The sequence below is a fragment of the Halictus rubicundus genome, chromosome 1 (genome assembly GCF_050948215.1).
Source record: "Halictus rubicundus isolate RS-2024b chromosome 1, iyHalRubi1_principal, whole genome shotgun sequence".
Lineage (NCBI taxonomy): Eukaryota > Metazoa > Arthropoda > Insecta > Hymenoptera > Halictidae > Halictus > Halictus rubicundus.
In genome coordinates this window covers 30878830-30895816 of record NC_135149.1, presented here as the reverse complement: position 1 = coordinate 30895816, position 16987 = coordinate 30878830, and the positions used below count along the sequence as shown (strand labels likewise).

Genomic DNA, 16987 nt, shown 5'->3' with positions numbered 1-16987 from the left:
TCAATGTACAATGAATGAGACTAAACAAACCGCTAACAATAAGTGGCGACGGCAATCGGCATCGGCTGCGTTCGAAACGCCCGGCCCGAGCTATGATTGTCACGAGCGTGTACGTAAAACGACGTAACTTCATTGTAAAAATTAGTATAGTTGCGCAACGTTGCGCAAGCCAATTTTGGTACTAAAATAAAGTAGAGAATCTCTACTTTATTTATATGTAAAAATCATCGCGTGGGGCGACGTGGGGCATATACTAATTCATTAACGAAGAGTAGTAACATGGGCGTTTCTGTGGAAAAATAAGTACCGTCTTCGACACTTAATTTACAAAAATAGAGGAATGTTATCGATAATTTGGAATTACTCAAGTGAAAATACATGTTTTGAGATGTTATATCCATCATATATAGGAAATTTAAACACTCCTTAGTACATTTTAACATATTTCTAGCGCGTATGGAAATGTGCCCATTCATTTATAGGTTAGGTGTTCGTTTTTTAGGTGAAGTTTACACGCTCTGTAAACATACAACTAAAGAATTTTAAGTTTTAATATTCAAGGGTTTTAGTACATGGTTATTTTAGATTATATCAGCACAGTTAGTTTTTGTTTATTTGAAAGTTAATTTTGTCCAGCTGAAAAGGCCATTCGTCACACTGTGCGACGGTCCAAAGAGATCTTGTAAATTCTGCGGTGAAACAAAGTGCATAACAATGGAAGCAACCTCACAAAGGATCTGGTGTAATTGAAAATGTAAAAAGAAACCTTACAAATCGCAAAAGATAAAGGAAGAAGTTTTGCTCGAACAATGAATATCAAAGCGAACAATACGCTTGAGAAAAGCACGTGACGGTCCGGAAACTGTGATTTTAAATTGTTCGATCGACGGAGTAATAATTCCGTGAAAGTCAACCGAAGAATAGAAAAGGATCTTCTCCAGGAACACGACGAGCGCCGCACGAGGCCGATTAAACCCGACCTTACTCGATCACCAGGATGATTCGCCGAGGTAAATAGGATGTAATGAAACGATACGGCCCGGGGAACCTTATTAATTGATCGTGGTTAGGCGACGGCCAAGTTCCGTCGATCGGCTCATATATTTGCCCTTTGATCCGCCCTGAACCATCCGATTCGAGGATTCCGGTCTAATTAATGGGATTTGTTTAGTCCTCGCTATCGGCATTATCTCACGGAAGCATCCGCTTCTTTCGATACAGATTAGGCTGACGCCTCCAGCAAACTGATGGCAACCTAACACCTGGAACTGTCTCCGAAACATCGTTTACGTCAAGGACCTTAGGATGATTTATCAGCGTGATTTGTTCTCGTGATTCGTTAATAATCTTCCGATAAATATACAGGTAAATGTTTCAGCTAAGGTCCTAACTTTCAATTTATAGTCAATTAGTGTCGCTAATAATGTTGTATTTTTCTTCTGGGAGGATACACCATAATAGGTCCTTATGCAAAAGAAAAATTGTCCAAATCAATTGTAAGAGACGGAAGTTCAAAATTTCTAGTTTAATAATTTTGGCAAGTCAGAAATAATGATATAACATCATCCAATTCTTCTGTCTACATAGTTTCATACTTGACTACTCCATTTTTGTTATGGACAAACGCGCAGTCTAATGATATATTGCTACAAGTGTTTTTCCTTCCCAAGGTGCACGGTGGTTTAACCTAATCGCTGATACAAGTTGCACCAGCTTCATGCAGAGCGAAAACAAATATTGTTTTGTTATGAAACGAATATTCCACGGTAGGAAATTGCAGGAAATTCTCGGATACTCGAGAACCTCCGAAGTAAGTATGGCCGCAGTTTTGAAATCCCCACCCCCGGAGCCATCGATTCATCATGACGTTTCATATAGATCCCAGAGACGGTCGGTATCCCCATAACTCATGCACTAAGTCCCTCGGACATCCCAGAAATTTTAGTGCGAACTCGTGTAGGTTTAGTTGTACCGTCTGTTGGACCTTTTATCGGTGCTGTGTCCCGAGGAATTATTGGCTGTTATGTTACCAACAGCACATGTGGGTTGAAACTTTGATCAAACTTTCTTGAAAAGAACAATGAGACTGCCGAGAGTCCTCGAGGATCGATAGCGTTCCGAGACGGAACACGAAAACTAATTGAACGAACGGCCCTGCTCGAAATTAACTAAATTACTCGACAACCACCGAAACACCTGATGGCACTCTAATCTCCAGGAAGCACAACTCAGTCCCCCAACAATGTGGCCATTGTTTGTCTGTGCAGTGTCTGTACACATTGTTTGAAATAACCAAGATATTCAAGTGGACAGAGCTCGTGGGACACACGGTATAATAAAAAATTCTGAAAACAGAGAAAGAAGCGATTAAAGGAACTGCTTGGAATAAAATAAGAATCCAGTTCCAAATGAAAAGACGTCGAATCGCCAGAAATGAAATGAAATGAATTTTCAAATTAAAGCACATCAAGATCGATCAGGGAGATAAACAAGTTTCGCATGAGTGAACTCGTGTCATGGGACGTGATTTTAAGGGATGAAACAGGCGACAGCACCTTGCAAAAATCCGGTCGCCCGAAAACTAAATAGGATACCAGCCAGGATGACGTCAGAAGCGCAGCGAATTTCCCAGGATCGAAAGGTGCTCGATCAGCGGGAAAACAGTGGAAAAGATCCTGGTGTCCTGCGGATATTCCCCGAAGGGGGAATTCGAATAAAATTCGAGAGGAACACCGATGCGAACCGATCCTGAAAGTTTCACGGTTGCGTGGGCGTGATAGTTCGCCAAGTAATCCGTCGTCTTCGTGGTCGTTGACGAAGATGAAACCTCGTTCGTTCCGTTTGCCCGGTGTATCGGAACGCGGGATCCTTTTGCGAGATTCCTCGAGCGGAACACAGTGTTTGCATGGGGCCCTTGACGCGGCCACGGGGGATGCAGATATCGAACTGTACTCCTCCATCGTTCTAACGTGTTACCATTCTGCCATTCGCCGATTCGGTGTTCTCGCCTTCGGCGAACGTTTTCGCGATTTCCAATATTTTTCTAACTGGCTGACGCCCGACGCCGACGATGCCACCCTTTTACCGGCCGACGTATTATACTCTTCAAACATACCACCCTCCGGCCAGGTTTTGCGTGGTGGCAAAATATTCTTGATTTATCTGATGAAACTCGACGCCGGGACTCTTAAACGGAACGCTTCGGAGAGCAGCCCGGTGAGCGGGTTCAAAAATTGATTTTTTTTTTCATGAAAAAGACGTATTTAATTGTCTCAGTGATTTAGCAAAGTGGTACTAAAATTTCAAAATGATTGGTTCAACCCTATGGTTGTAACTACCCTTCTATCGGAATTGCAACAAACTGGGGTGAAATAAAAAAATATAATTTCTCTTTGATTCTATTTAATAGTGACAATTATTATGCTCATCATGTTCGAATGCACACTCGTGCAGCAGCAACTTCGTAACATGGCTGAGATTAGGAAAATGGGGAACAAACCGTATATGATGATAGTTTATAGGAATAGGAGATTATATTTAATAGAAAATAATATAACAGTATCTGTAAATTCGTCTAATGTTGTTACTGTTCTAAATTGCTTATAATAAACAATCAGGTTTCCTTGGGTTGTTTAAAAAAATCTGTAATATGATTGAATTTTGGAGAATGTAATTGAAGAAAAAAAGATTGTGTCTGTACCTGAATAATATTAAAGTATAAGATTTTTAATAAAAGTGTAATTTAAGAAATATAAAAAAATGAAATAGCCGAATGATGTCAGGTTTTGTACTTCATTGATCCATAATGTAAACAAGAATATGTACCAGGTATTATAAAAAATCGTGTCGTCCTCGGCTGTGGAAAATTGAATGAAGAGCAACAAAATTTTTAATTATGCTCCAAATTCGTTCCAACATTAAAAAATTATTTCTATTAGAAACTGCAACCTTTCGCACTTTGTTTATGGCTCTTTGAGCCAACGGAAAAACAGTCCAGCTTTTTGTTGATTTTGTTTCGAGACAACCCTTTACCGGCAGTTGCCTCTCGAAAAAAGCAGAGAGCCCCGATCAAAGTGTGTCGTATTGTCTAATTACCTTTTGTATCGCGATACCGAGTCAGATCGGTGTCATTTTCGAAAGATGATCAGAGACCTGTATTTTATCTGTGAAAAAAGAAATGGAGAAAGCACACCGTGCAAAAGCAACGATTGAATTAATTGAGATTAAACGAGCTCCGAGTTGAGATTTCTTCGTTCCTCGAGCTCCGTGACTAGGAAGTGATTACTTATAATTAGAGATAAGAATTCCGTAGATTAATGAATTCATGGCCGACTGACGTAATCGCGAGTAATTAATGTCTCTCTCCCTGTCTCTCTGTATCCCTGTATCCCTGTATCCCTGTATCCCTGTAATAATCTTTCGGCGCAGCTAGGCGAGTTTACACGGTACGATTAAAACCGGCCATGACACATTACAAACCCGGGATTAAACCCGCGCGTGTTATCATTTCTATGTTCGGGATTAAATTGCCTCTGTAATTAGTTGCCCGTAATTCGGGATGTTCGATGGTATGACACAATTTAGCTGTTCGGGCGTCCAATAACCGTTGATTACGTGTTTGCGATTAACCACCTGTGATTTATTCGCGGGTTCATGCCAGAGAAGTTAATTAAAAGGGCTCGAGATTCGACGGATTACATTATAATTGGAATTTCCTGGGAAACCACTGCTAAACAAAATGATATTATAATTTACTTCGGGGCTCCGCAAATTTCCGCAGAAATATCTAAAGGTCCACTGCTGTTTATTTCTCCTTTGTTTAGTTGTTGAAATGGTCGGACTTGCGGTGAAAATTGAATTTAGTAATTTTACAGATTGTAAATTTCTAGTTTTTTGAAGTTGGGATCTACTTTATCTTCTGAAGGTACCTGCAGATTCCTTCTTTAGCGACAGTGCCAACTGTTCATATTTTTCCTCCCGGTTGATAGTGTTAGGTGTTGCAAATTGTTTTAAAGGGTGGTAAGATCCCACGCTTATTTTATTTGTTAATAAATTCGTAATTGATGGGTGGGTACTCACGGATATTTTAATTTCGACTGGTTTGTCGTCGGTAATTTTCAGCCGAGCAACTCCGAAATGAGGTTTCAGGACATAAGATGGCACCACTCCTCGGCCGCTGACTTTCACACGCCACCTTGTCCTCGTTCTTGACGTGGACACCTCCAGAAACTCCTAAATTAAATTATAACCAGAGAGGAAATGAGAGTTCTCGGGAGTGCTCGGGGGTTTTAGTGTCCCCACTTTTCTGCATCATCTTTTTAGCCTGGAACGGAACCTGCATCATCTTTTTAGCCTGGAACAGAACCTGCATCAAGTTTTTAGCCTGGACCAGAACCTGCATCAACTTTTTAGCGTGTATTAGAACCTGCATCATCTTTTAGGCTGGATCAGAGCCTACATAGAAGAGCCTCTTTTAACATAGAAGTAGTATCCACTCTGGCATTATTTGGAATCCGCTGCTGATGATGCAGGTAAGATGATGCAGATTCTGGTCTAGGCTAAAAATTAGACTAGGGGGAAGCACTATACCGGGGACACTAAAATCACGGGCGTGAGCACTCTCATTTCCTCTCTGTTATAACAATTATAATAACCCAGCAATCAAGGAATATATACTTCATTTCACACGACAATAAATTCCCATCACTCGCGCGCCTTACAAATATGAATCGAATATACAATCGATAGGTATCGAATCGAATGTCATCAGAAATTTGAATTTGCATCCCCAAGTGTAATTAACCTTTTTCCTAGGGTTCAGAAAACCGAATTTTCTTTCATTATTTTGGGAAAGAGATGAGAAGCTGGGAAAACTTAAATTTGGATCATAGAAAAAATATCAAATAAAGTTGAATAATTTGTTGAATTCTTCTATTTTGGTGCTCAGACTTATAGTCTGATTGAGATAGATCACAATGCCCTGCAAATCCAACACAATGTCCTTCAAACTTTGTCGATGCTGTCAGAAATGGGAGTGCCGGTGTCTTGTCCCTCGGGAGAGAATTTCTCCGCCGCCATTCAACAGCAAATTACCACGCGACAAAAATATTGGAATGCATCCAAAATTTTATCAGGGCAAATCCGATGCACCTTCCGTGGGCACGTATGATCTTCCAAGTTTGGGGAAAAAATCTACAGCGACAAAGTACGTCTCGAATTTGAAACAATTACTAACAAGTAAACTGGAGGATTTCATAAAAATTGCAAATTTCCTGCGCCATTTCCGATAACCAGGAGTTACGAATTTCTAATCACTAGACTGCGTATCTTTATGCAAAATAAAATTTTTCTACATCAGTCGCAAGAGACGGGAGCAAAGTAGAAATTTATTTCTTCTCTTAATCATCTTAAAAAAATTGGAAATGATTTACGGATTTTCTTAAATTCTTTTCATCTTTTTACTTGGCCAAATAGCACCCACTCAATTTGATCATGAATGCATAAAATTCGCAGTTTAATAATCACTAACAAGTAAACTGGAGGATTTCATAAAAATTGCAAATTTCTTGCGCTAATTTCGATAACCAGGAGTTACGAAATTATTTCTTCTCTTAATCCTTTTCACAAGATTATTAAAAATCCTTAAATTCTTCTGGCTTACTGTTTTCGTAATTTCAACATTCTCAAATTCTTCTGGAGTTTTCACCGTTCCATGTTTTACATATTCATTTTTGTAACAAATGCATAAAATCTGTAGTCCACTGATAAAATTCTAAATAGAGGGACTGTGTAAGATTCTCTCGCAATAATTAGTTGGAAGAGAGAGCTAGAGACAGAAGAATTTTCCAAAACGTTGGGAGGTCGTGTACAGGCAAAATACATGATCGAAAGAGCGCGAACGAAGACTGGACTTGGTCCTGGAATCCATGAAATCCCACAATGGCCTGAGAACATCCTGGAAAAGCCTTGCAAAAGTGTTAAAAGGGACGTGGATTTTGGAACTGTTCCTCGATTCAAGCCTGAAATAAAATCCGTCACTCCTGGACCAGGTAAAAAACAAAGAAATGCATTAAAGCATTCTCCACTAGTTCCAAATTCAGAATTTGTAATCCACACTCAAACTTATTAATATTTACAATTTTACATGGTACTCCTGTCTGTTAAAAATGCATATAAATTCATTTCGAATTTTTCTGGTCCATCTTACCAACTATTCATCCGTTTCAGGGTACACCAGGAAGAATCCCTATCACTATATAGACGAAAAGAAGCGATTAGGGTCCTCCTGCACACCCACTTTCGAATACGATGGCCTGAGGCCCAGATTTCCCAGAGTTTCGAAGCCCTGGAGCCAGCCTTGCAATTTGTACTGAAAAACTATTTTACTGAGACTCTACAAAATTATTAAAAAATATTTAAACTTAGAATATTTTAGGTATAACGTGAAGCATCCGGACTCGCTCGAAGCATTCCTCAAGAAAGTCACAGGGAAGAGGGGACCCTACGATCTGTTTTCAGGTATGCAAGATTAAGAATGGGAATTAAGAGACATAAATTAGATTTAAATTTGTTCAGATAATTTTCGAATTGCAAAATTCCAGGACCCAGGAACGACAGCTCTCTGATAGGCTATCAGAAGCGCGCAAGATTGGTGGATAACGGGGACTGGCCTAAATCGTTGCCAGGCGAGTTCGAGAAGCTGTTGCACAAGTCGAACTATTTTAAAGGACGCTGGACCACCTGTCCGAGGTAGTCTCGGCAGATTTACGATCGTCAAGTGTCCACGACATCTCGACTATCCATTAAGAATCTAATCTGAAACGTTTCTGCAAGAGTAACCATAAGTTTCCGATAGATTCCCGAAGATTTCGGGATTGAGACTGGTGCTGCAGGACCTGGCATTATCCTACAAGGACCCATCTCATCCAGGACCTTGTCACTATCATCCGCAGTCACCAAGGAAACCGAGGAACGCGAAGAATTATCCGTTTAACAGCAACATCGATTTTCCGAGACCCGGTGTCAAGTTCAGGATTCATCCTGGACCAGGAAGATACAGGATCACGGACACGAAGGTCGTTCAAGGACATGGTTGGACTTCGGTGTTCAAGAGCAAGGCGCCGAGGACGGATTTTATAATTATTCCCAATTATAGGAGCTTTTAAATCGATACAGTGATCGTCAGACTGTGAATTTTTCTACGAGCAACGACTGTGAATTTTTATACAATTTTTTCTTCTTTTAATATGGTCACATTAAACGGAGAATATTAAATTCATCAAACTTTACGTTTTGTTGTATTTCTTACGCCGAGATTTAAGATAATAGCATGAAAATTTACAGTCTACTAATCACAATTAGTATACTAAATGTCTTGAAAATCTACTTTTTATATAAAGAACATATAAATTATATTTATGGTAGCTTACTTCTTCTTCGCGATTTTGCAAAGGTCTGTAGGTGACCGGAAGGTTTAAAATTGATCCAGTCTCGATCATCCTTCCTGGAGGCGCAAAGAAGGATCCATACGGATCCAGGATACTCACGTCCACCTTGACGCTCCTGCAAAATTGACAAAAATCATTGCACAATTCAAATTTTAACTACCGATTTACTTAAAAATATATATATACTTCGTGGAAATATTTTTAATATGCAAGATCCTCCTCGAAGAGACCCCGATAGCGGTCGGTCCGAAAGAAACGTCGGGATCCTTATTAAGGATCACTATTTCCGGCCTGGTGACAGGACATACCAACTTGAGAAACAATAACTCATCCCTCCTCGGTCCATCGTTCATCTCTAAGTCGATGAAACAGGTCGCGAAGAACGTGCAGACTCTAGGATCGAGTGTCTCCAGCAAAGAGGCTTCTTCTGGCAATTTGTCGGCAACGGATGCCTCTTCATCCTCATCCGTCTTCTTCTTCGGTTTCTTTGCGCCTTGTTTCATAAAGAAATCAGTCTTTAAATCCGAGCAACGATTTAAATCAGTTCAATGAAGAAGATCTTCGAGGGCCCGAGAATGATAAATCTTCGATCTACTTTTAGGGCTTCTCTCCTTCGATTTGTCTCTTTTCCTCGATCTCTCCGGCGTCTCGGGTTCATCAATCTTCTGGACTCTCGGTAGCCTTGGCTCGAACACGAAGAAAACCTTGACGAACTGTTTGCTCTTCAAAGTCCCACGTTCGGGCGTTATCCTGACGCGGCTCGAGGAGCTTCTGAACTCGAAGCTCGCCGTGAAACTCTTCTGCTGGTTCTTCAGGATCCCGCAGGTGCAGCTAGGGTAGGAGGCGTTGTTGTACGCTCGCAGATGCGCCGAGACCTGGGTCAATTTATTATTCATTAGTTCCGACTTCTCGGCAATGATCGGAGACCGTTCGTTTTCATTTAGACGCGCGACGCTACCGCGGAAAAAGAGCCGCAAGGCGTTGCTGGGAACTCGAGAATCTGTTCGCTCATCTCGCATAGTGTGTCCACGATGTGGACCTGCATCGTGATCAGGTTCTTCAGCGACCTTCTGTCCCTCCCGTTCAATCTTTTCAAGTCCACAGTCCCCTCAGCGTCTAGAACATAATCAATTCTCTAGAAACTACACCTACAAGCTAGATTGATTTTTCAGTTTTCAACAAATGCTCCGGAGCAAACATTACAACTAAATATCAGGGGGGGGCCCATAAGTAATCAATTATTTTGAAATCTGAAACAAACTTTGTAGGAATGGAGTCTAGTTAAGTTAAGTTAAGTTAAGTTAAGTTAAGTTAAGTTAAGTTAAGTTAAGTTAAGTTAAGTTAAGTTAAGATAAGTTAGGTTAATTTAGGTTAAACATAGTTTAAGTTTTAGGTTAAGAGTTAGGTAAAGAAGAGAGGTGTGGAACGGATTGTAACCCCTAGGGGAACAATAAATGATACTACTACTTTGTAGGAAATTCAGGTTTCCATTTCTTAATTTTTTTGTAAATATACACTCTCTCTCTCTCTCTATATATATATATATATATATATAGAATTATGTTTAGGTTAAGTTTACGTTTAAGTCAGTGTTAAGTTTAAGTTAGGTTAAAGTGAAAATGGAAAAGAGGCGATGGAAGGAGGTGAATCAAGGATTTGTAACCCCTAGGGGAATCAAATAAAGTTTATATTATATTATATTATATATATTTCTTAATTTATTATATAATCATTATCAAGGACAGTTTACTCATCCCTAATAAAATCAGAGAAGGAATAGAAACTCGATTTTGTTACTGCGAATGCTTTTTCTCGTTTTCTATTTATGGGGTGGGCGTGGCTAGCTCAGAGGGGCGTGGCTAGTTCCGAGTGGGCGTGGCTTAGTGGCCCCCGAACTCCTCCAGAGCCACCACACTGCCTCGCAGAGCAATTTCTGTCTACATTTGCTCTAGATTAACAAATTATTGCATCTTCTTGCGTTCTGAAAATTTAAAATAATCATTCACATCGTTCAGTGCAGAAATTATTCACCTGGAGCGTCTACATCCACCGAGACGTCACTCATCACTTTACGAGCTATATTGCTAGGATCCTCGAGATCCTCGTCGTCCGTTTTTAGGATTATTTCAGTGGGTTCGCGATCGAGGGACGGAGGAGTACCTCGGTTCGGTAAACTCGGCTTCTCTAGATCGTATAGATCTTTGAATTCGCCGATTCTCATATCTTTCTTGTGGGAAGCAAGCTCTGCGAGGGTGACTACTCGAATCTGAAAGCTGGACAGAGCCGACTTTTGAAGGATCGAGGAAAGGTGTGTAAATCGGCATGGTTAATTAAAATTTAATAACCTTCGCAGCTCGGCCAGCCCATTCGCCCCGATCTCATTTCCAGGGATGTCGGTGCAACGTGCTGAGTAAATCAGGTGGAGCTTGATAGTCTCGCCGGGTAATATGATCCCATAACCGTTGTTCGGTTGGACCTCCATGAACATCGGCAGGAAAGAAAAGCCATACTCTTGGGTCAAGAGAGAATCGTTCGTCAGGAGTATTTCCGTGTAGACTGACTCGTGTGTGTGCGCTGTACCGAGGTCCACGTTCGCTGGTTCTACAAAAACAATCAAATAAATAAGTAATTAAATCAATCTTGCAACTGGAATTTCTTAAAAGTTACTCGGACCTAGAATTAATCCGCGAGACGTGGTCAGAGTGGCAAGGACCTTTAGAATCAATGGCGGTGGCCTCTCTTCCTCGCGTGATCCTGTTTGCACTTGGACAGGAAACTCTAGCATGCTGGACACGGGATCGTAAAAGCTGGAAATAATTATAGCAATTGCAGTATATTCAAATATATTCTTGTATATTTTGGTCTCTTCTGGTAAATTATTGTACACTATGGTATATTCTAGTGTATTCTGCTATGTTAAAGTATATTCTGATATATTCTTGTGTATTCTGTTATATTTTAGTATATTCTGGTATATTCTCGTGTATTCTGCTATATTCTAGTTTCTTCAAGTATATTCTGGTATATTCTAGTGTATTCTGCTATATTCTAGTATATTCAAATATAATCTGGTATATTCTAGTGTATTCTGATATATTCTAGTTTATTCAAGTATATTCTGCTATTTTCTAGGGTATTCTGAAATATTCTAGTATATTCTAGTATATTCTGGTATATTCTAGTGTATTCCGATATATTCTAGTTTATTCAAGTATATTCTGGTATATTCTAGTGTATTCTGCTATATTCTATTATATTCAAGTATATTCTTTTATAGTCTAGTGTATTCTGCTATAATCTAGTTCATTCAAATATATTCTGGTATATTCTAGTGTATTCTGAAATATTCTAGTATATTCAAGTATTTTCTGGTATATTCTAGTGTATTCTGCTATAATCTAGTTTATTCAAATATATTCTGGTATATTCTAGTATATTCTGAAATATTCTAGTATATTCAAGTATTTTCTGGTATATTCTAGTGTATTCTGCTATATTCTATTATATTCAAGTATATTCTTTTATATTTTGGTCTCTTCTGGGAAATTATTGTACATTCTGGTATATTCTAGTGTATTCTGCTATATTCAAGTATATTCTGGTATATTCTAGTGTATTCAGCTATATTCTAGTATATTCAAGTATATTCTGGTATATTCTAGGGTATTCTGCTATATTCTAGTATGCAATTGCAGGCAACAGCAACTACAAGTCTCTCTCATTTTGGAATTTCAAAAGGTTCATTCAGGGAGAGACTCCAAAAAGAAATCTCCACTTTGGGAAGGAAAGTATTTTTCCATTATCATAATTGCAAAATAAAAAATTCGAGAATAAAATTCTTTGGTAAAAAATGTCATAGTTACCTCTTAGATAGTAGCAGGATCGATGATTTAGGCTCCAACCTGACACTGATCGTAGAAAAGGTTTCAGGCTGCAAGATCGTGGACTTAGGATGAACAGTGACCTGATTCCCCAATCGTTTTGGAGTTTTCATGGAAACCTGGACACTGGAACGCCCTAAAACACTCATGCAATTTTCTTCCATTTGCTTGAATCAACATACAAGTACATAACTGAAAACACACCACTATTAACAATATTAAAATTCTGTTGGCAGACATCGACATCCATCATGGCGATACCGAGATCGATACAGGGTGGATCTAGCTGGATCTGAGGAGCAGTAACCTCCGCCCAGATTGGAACTTTCTAATTGAAAGGTACCTATTAATTAATCTGCACAAGGTTCCGTGCAAAAATCGCTTTAAAATATTTAAAATAACATTTGCAGGATACCTGTTTGCCAAACACTCGACTGCCGTGGGCTAAATAAATTTTCAGGACTTCGTGATGCAATCCAACATGGCGCGGGTGGAAGGTGATCCTCAAAGGACACTTCACCTTCGGAGGAACTTCAATTTGCAGCAATTCTCGAGGCGTATCAGGGTCTTCAACATCCTCTTCATATTCATTCTTAACTGAACGTTTAATCTATTCCTGATAAATCCTGAAATTATTTATCACCACACCGTGGATCTTTCTGCGCTCAATAAATTGGTCAAACCCAAAATTCTACACAATTGCAACAATATCTCGTATAGATTCTAAAACTTTCGAATTCTGTAAATCGTACGAATCTTTTTCCGTTCGTTAAAAATTCATTTCCTGAAAGTACAACGTTTATCATTTTATTTGCACAAAGATCCACGGGTCTATTTATCACGAATTGACTTTGTAGGTACTTGAAGAGCTGCCGAGAACAGAGGGCCTCGCACTGAGCAGCCAAGCTTCGTCGAAGTGCCATAGAAAGCAATCTCTGCGATCGTCTCTTTCGCCGACAAAAACTGAAAAGGATTTTCGACCTTGGTTCGAGATGGTGAGCCTCTTCTCGCCGAATTTAGGCTCGTTGAACCTCCAGGCGGGAGCTGTGGGGAACCTGAAGGTATAATTACCGTTCATGCTTCTGTTCGGTTGTCTCCGTGAAATTTTAAGCGGAGCTTCGACGAGGCTCTCGAAGCTCTAAATTAATTTCTCATTGTTCTCGATCACCTGATTTCTGCAGGATCCAGCACGGGCTCGGACGTCTCGGGCCTGCAGATCACGGGGACGCGAAATTCGTGGAAAGTTTCCGTATCGTCCGGGCTCAATGTGAGAAAAGAAATCTCCGCTGTCACTTTCTCGTCGTAGACTGGAGAGAATTTCACGTTGATCGTCGAGCGCATTCCCGGTTTGACTCTCGCGGCGTCCATGATGTCAATCTGGTTTAGAAACGTCTGTCATGCTGCGGCTTTTTCACGCGAGGACGATCATTCGAGCATCCCTACAGTCCCGGACAAAATGATAGCACGTGCGCGCTATCTTTCATTTCTCGAAGATCATTTTGAATTTTTCTATATCATAATTGTTATGACGCACAGAGACGAAACCTCTTTGTAAATAAGACCTCGCTAGCTTTCTCAGCAAGTAGAAGAAATATACAAACGCTGAGGGCGAAATGATAGCGCGCTTACAAAATTTATACATATATTTCCGCAAAAAAGAAAGTTACATAATTATTAACAATTAATAATGGGTGTATCCGCCTTTATTTTCTACTACTTCGAGCATCCGATTTAGTAAGGATTTATGTAGCTTTTTAATTGTATCTTGCGACAAATTACCTTAATAGCTTCTTTTAATTGTTGAATATTATCGTACTGTTTTCCATTCTTGTATACAGCTCGTGCGAGTTCTCCCCAACAATTTTCAATAATATTCAGGTGCGGGGAGTGTACAGGCCATGGCATAACTGATGCATTTACTCTTTGAAAAAATTGTTCTACGATTTTAGCTCGGTGAATGGCAGCATTGTCATGTTGAAAAATAAATTTACCTTTGGTAATTCGTTGTGCATGTTCGTTAATTTGTTGCGAGATTAGATTTATATATTTCTGACTATTCATTTTTCCTTCAAGAAACTGTACATCTGTTTTACCTTTGTATCGAATTCCGGCCCAGATCATCACACCACCCCCACCCATTTGTCTTCATTTTTTCACAATTCTTTCTTTTCTTAAGTCGTGGTAGTAGAATGAAAATCCATCTGGGCCGTCCATATTGAACTTCTTTTCGTCCGTAAATAAAATACGTCTTCATTTCTTCTTCCAGTGAATACGTTCTTTTGCGAATGTTAATCGCCGCTCCTTGTGACGTTTTGTTAACGGAGGTTTTTGCTTCATTTTCAATCTTTGAATAAACTTGCACGTCTGAAGAACACGACGAACACTTCGGACATTTGCAGTGATGCCTGCTTTTTGAGCAATTTCACATGATGTCAATGTTGAGTTCGATGCAATACGAATAGTAGCCCTTTTATCCGGTTCTGATAATGTTGGCGGTCTCCCACAACTTTTTTCCTTCCATAATTTGCAGGATCTCTTAATAAATCATTTACTACCTTGCGACTTCTTTTAACAATCTTTGAAATTTCGGAAACAGTAACATTTTGACTTTTTCGTTCAATAATCCTTGCGATTTCAGTTCGACTTAATTTTTTTCCGCGGCCCATGTCGACGTTTAACCTTAAAACTTGACACTTGCAATTAACCCTTTGCACTCGGCGCTATTTTCATTTTAAAACTAAATTTTTCTTCCGTCTTAGAATATTTTCATTTTATTCATACGAAACTGATGCGATTTCCACATAAAATATTTCAATGTTTAGTAATCTACTAAATACAAATTTTGTAATGTAACAAATATTTTGTAATATTTTTTGTAATTTCTTTGAAATAATGCCACAATAATTTCTAGTGGTGCTTCAGAGTGACCACTCGAGTGCAAAGGGTTAACTGCTTGGCAACTCGCAAACTATTGAAAGATATCAGCACAAAGCACAAGCGTGCTATCATTTCGCTCTAAGCATTTGTATACTTCTTCTGCTTGCTCAGAAATCTAGCAAGGTCAACCTTATTTACTAACATGCTCCGTCTCTCCGGATCGTAACAATTATGATATTATGTACTAAATTCAGAAATATTAAGTAATCATCAAGAAATTAACTGACTAATGTCTACTCTGATCATACTGATCACCTCGACCACTCCCGGCTCCCAGATCTCGGTGTAGATCTTGTTGAACCGTAGGTACGCCCATTTTGAACTCTTGTTGACGATCTGCAGTCTTTTCGAATATTTTTTGCCGGCCTTGACATCCTGGTGAAGAGCATTACGATTTATTCTGATCTTTGATGCGATTCAATTAATTTCTCTCACGTCGAAAGTGACGATATGTGGGTTCCAGTAGAAACAGTTGTCCTTCGGGAATATCTCTGGCAAAGATAACTGGATTTTCTTGATTAGTATGGCTTCCTCCGAGTTTTTATCGTCAGGATCTTCCTTTTTGTTAACTTCGTCTGTTGCTTTCGGCTTGTCGTCTTTTAGCTTTTTTGCCTTCTCCGGTTTCGGAACGTTTTCCAAGTCTTTTGATACTTGCTTCTCTTCCTAAAAATTGCTTTCATTATTTTTATTAATCAACAGATGAATATTACCGAGTGGAAACCTTGTCTACAAGCTCGGGAGCGAGGTTTTCAAAATTCTGATCGCTGCTCGCAGTTTCCTCCGAAGGAAATTTCACGGAACTTTCCTCGTCGCTGATTTCGCTCGCAATTTTCCTGAATTTGAAACATTTCCTCTTTTTCGGTTGCATCTCGTGGACGATCTTTTGAACGATTTGGATCATTCTCTCTTTTCGGAGCTTCGTTTGCTTCCGCCTCTCGAGCTTGTGCTTTAAAATCTGTAAAAATCTCGTAAAATAATTTTACTCTTTATTAGAGACCTTTGTTATTAAAAGAAGGAAAAACTGACCTTGTCGTAAATTATGGAGTCGGGCGGTAGAAATTCCGGAATCCCATATTCTGATCTTATCCTGTAAAACGGGAGACTGTAATAATTAATTCCTGGTGATAAGGTTACCTTAAAAATTCTTTAAACACCTCTCAACATTTCTTAAACGAATTTTTTCACGAATAGACAGTCTTTCCTTGTAGTGGCAAGTCAGGCTCCATTGCTGACGCAACAAGCTTGTCTACAATATTGTCAAGTTGATTATTTTAATTCATTATTCATCGGAAACATGTTTTACCCTGAGTTTCATCAAAGCAGCACAAAACTTCTCTTTTCTATACTGTAGCGACAATGCTTCTCTCTTCTCTGTCTCATTCTTCAATTGAATCCGTTTTAACTTCGACAATTTTGTCAATCTGTAATCTATATCAAAGAAATCTCGGTAATTAATTAATGATTAATTTAACAATCTTACCTGGACGTGCGTGGGATTTCGTTGCCACCTGCAATTCCCTCGACTCCTTTGTCTCGCTCTCTTCCTCGTCAATCTAAAACTATTTGCAAGTCTAAATTCATTCTCAATCAATTAGAACACTAATTATATGTAGCATAAACTACAATCTAACCTTTTCTTCGTCATGTTCCCCGTCTCCTTTCAATTCTTCGGCATCCTCTCGCTTTTTCTCACGATTTATCCAACCCAACAGCCCTTGCAAT

At 39.3% G+C, this 16987-nt stretch overlaps 1 protein-coding gene and 1 long non-coding RNA gene across 2 annotated transcripts in view; one reads left to right on the top strand and one right to left on the bottom strand.

Annotated features, from left to right (window-relative positions):
• LOC143360759 (uncharacterized) overlaps window positions 1–8274 on the top strand; it is a 167341-nt gene extending 159067 nt beyond the window's left edge. Inside the window, exons 10-14 of the mRNA XM_076799874.1 lie at window positions 6814–7049; window positions 7228–7366; window positions 7436–7518; window positions 7602–7749; window positions 7856–8274. Coding sequence (XP_076655989.1) covers window positions 6814–7049; window positions 7228–7366; window positions 7436–7518; window positions 7602–7749; window positions 7856–8165 — 916 coding nt within the window. The 3' untranslated portion in view covers window positions 8166–8274. The remainder of the gene's footprint in view (window positions 1–6813; window positions 7050–7227; window positions 7367–7435; window positions 7519–7601; window positions 7750–7855) is intronic.
• Window positions 8275–16342: 8068 nt separating this feature from the next.
• On the bottom strand, window positions 16343–16617 carry LOC143362427 (uncharacterized). Its single transcript, XR_013083631.1, has 3 exons — window positions 16569–16617; window positions 16420–16511; window positions 16343–16352 (listed from the first exon to the last, which is right to left on the bottom strand). It is a non-coding gene; the product is annotated as an uncharacterized LOC143362427 (long non-coding RNA).
• Between the last annotated feature and the right edge of the window lie 370 nt (window positions 16618–16987).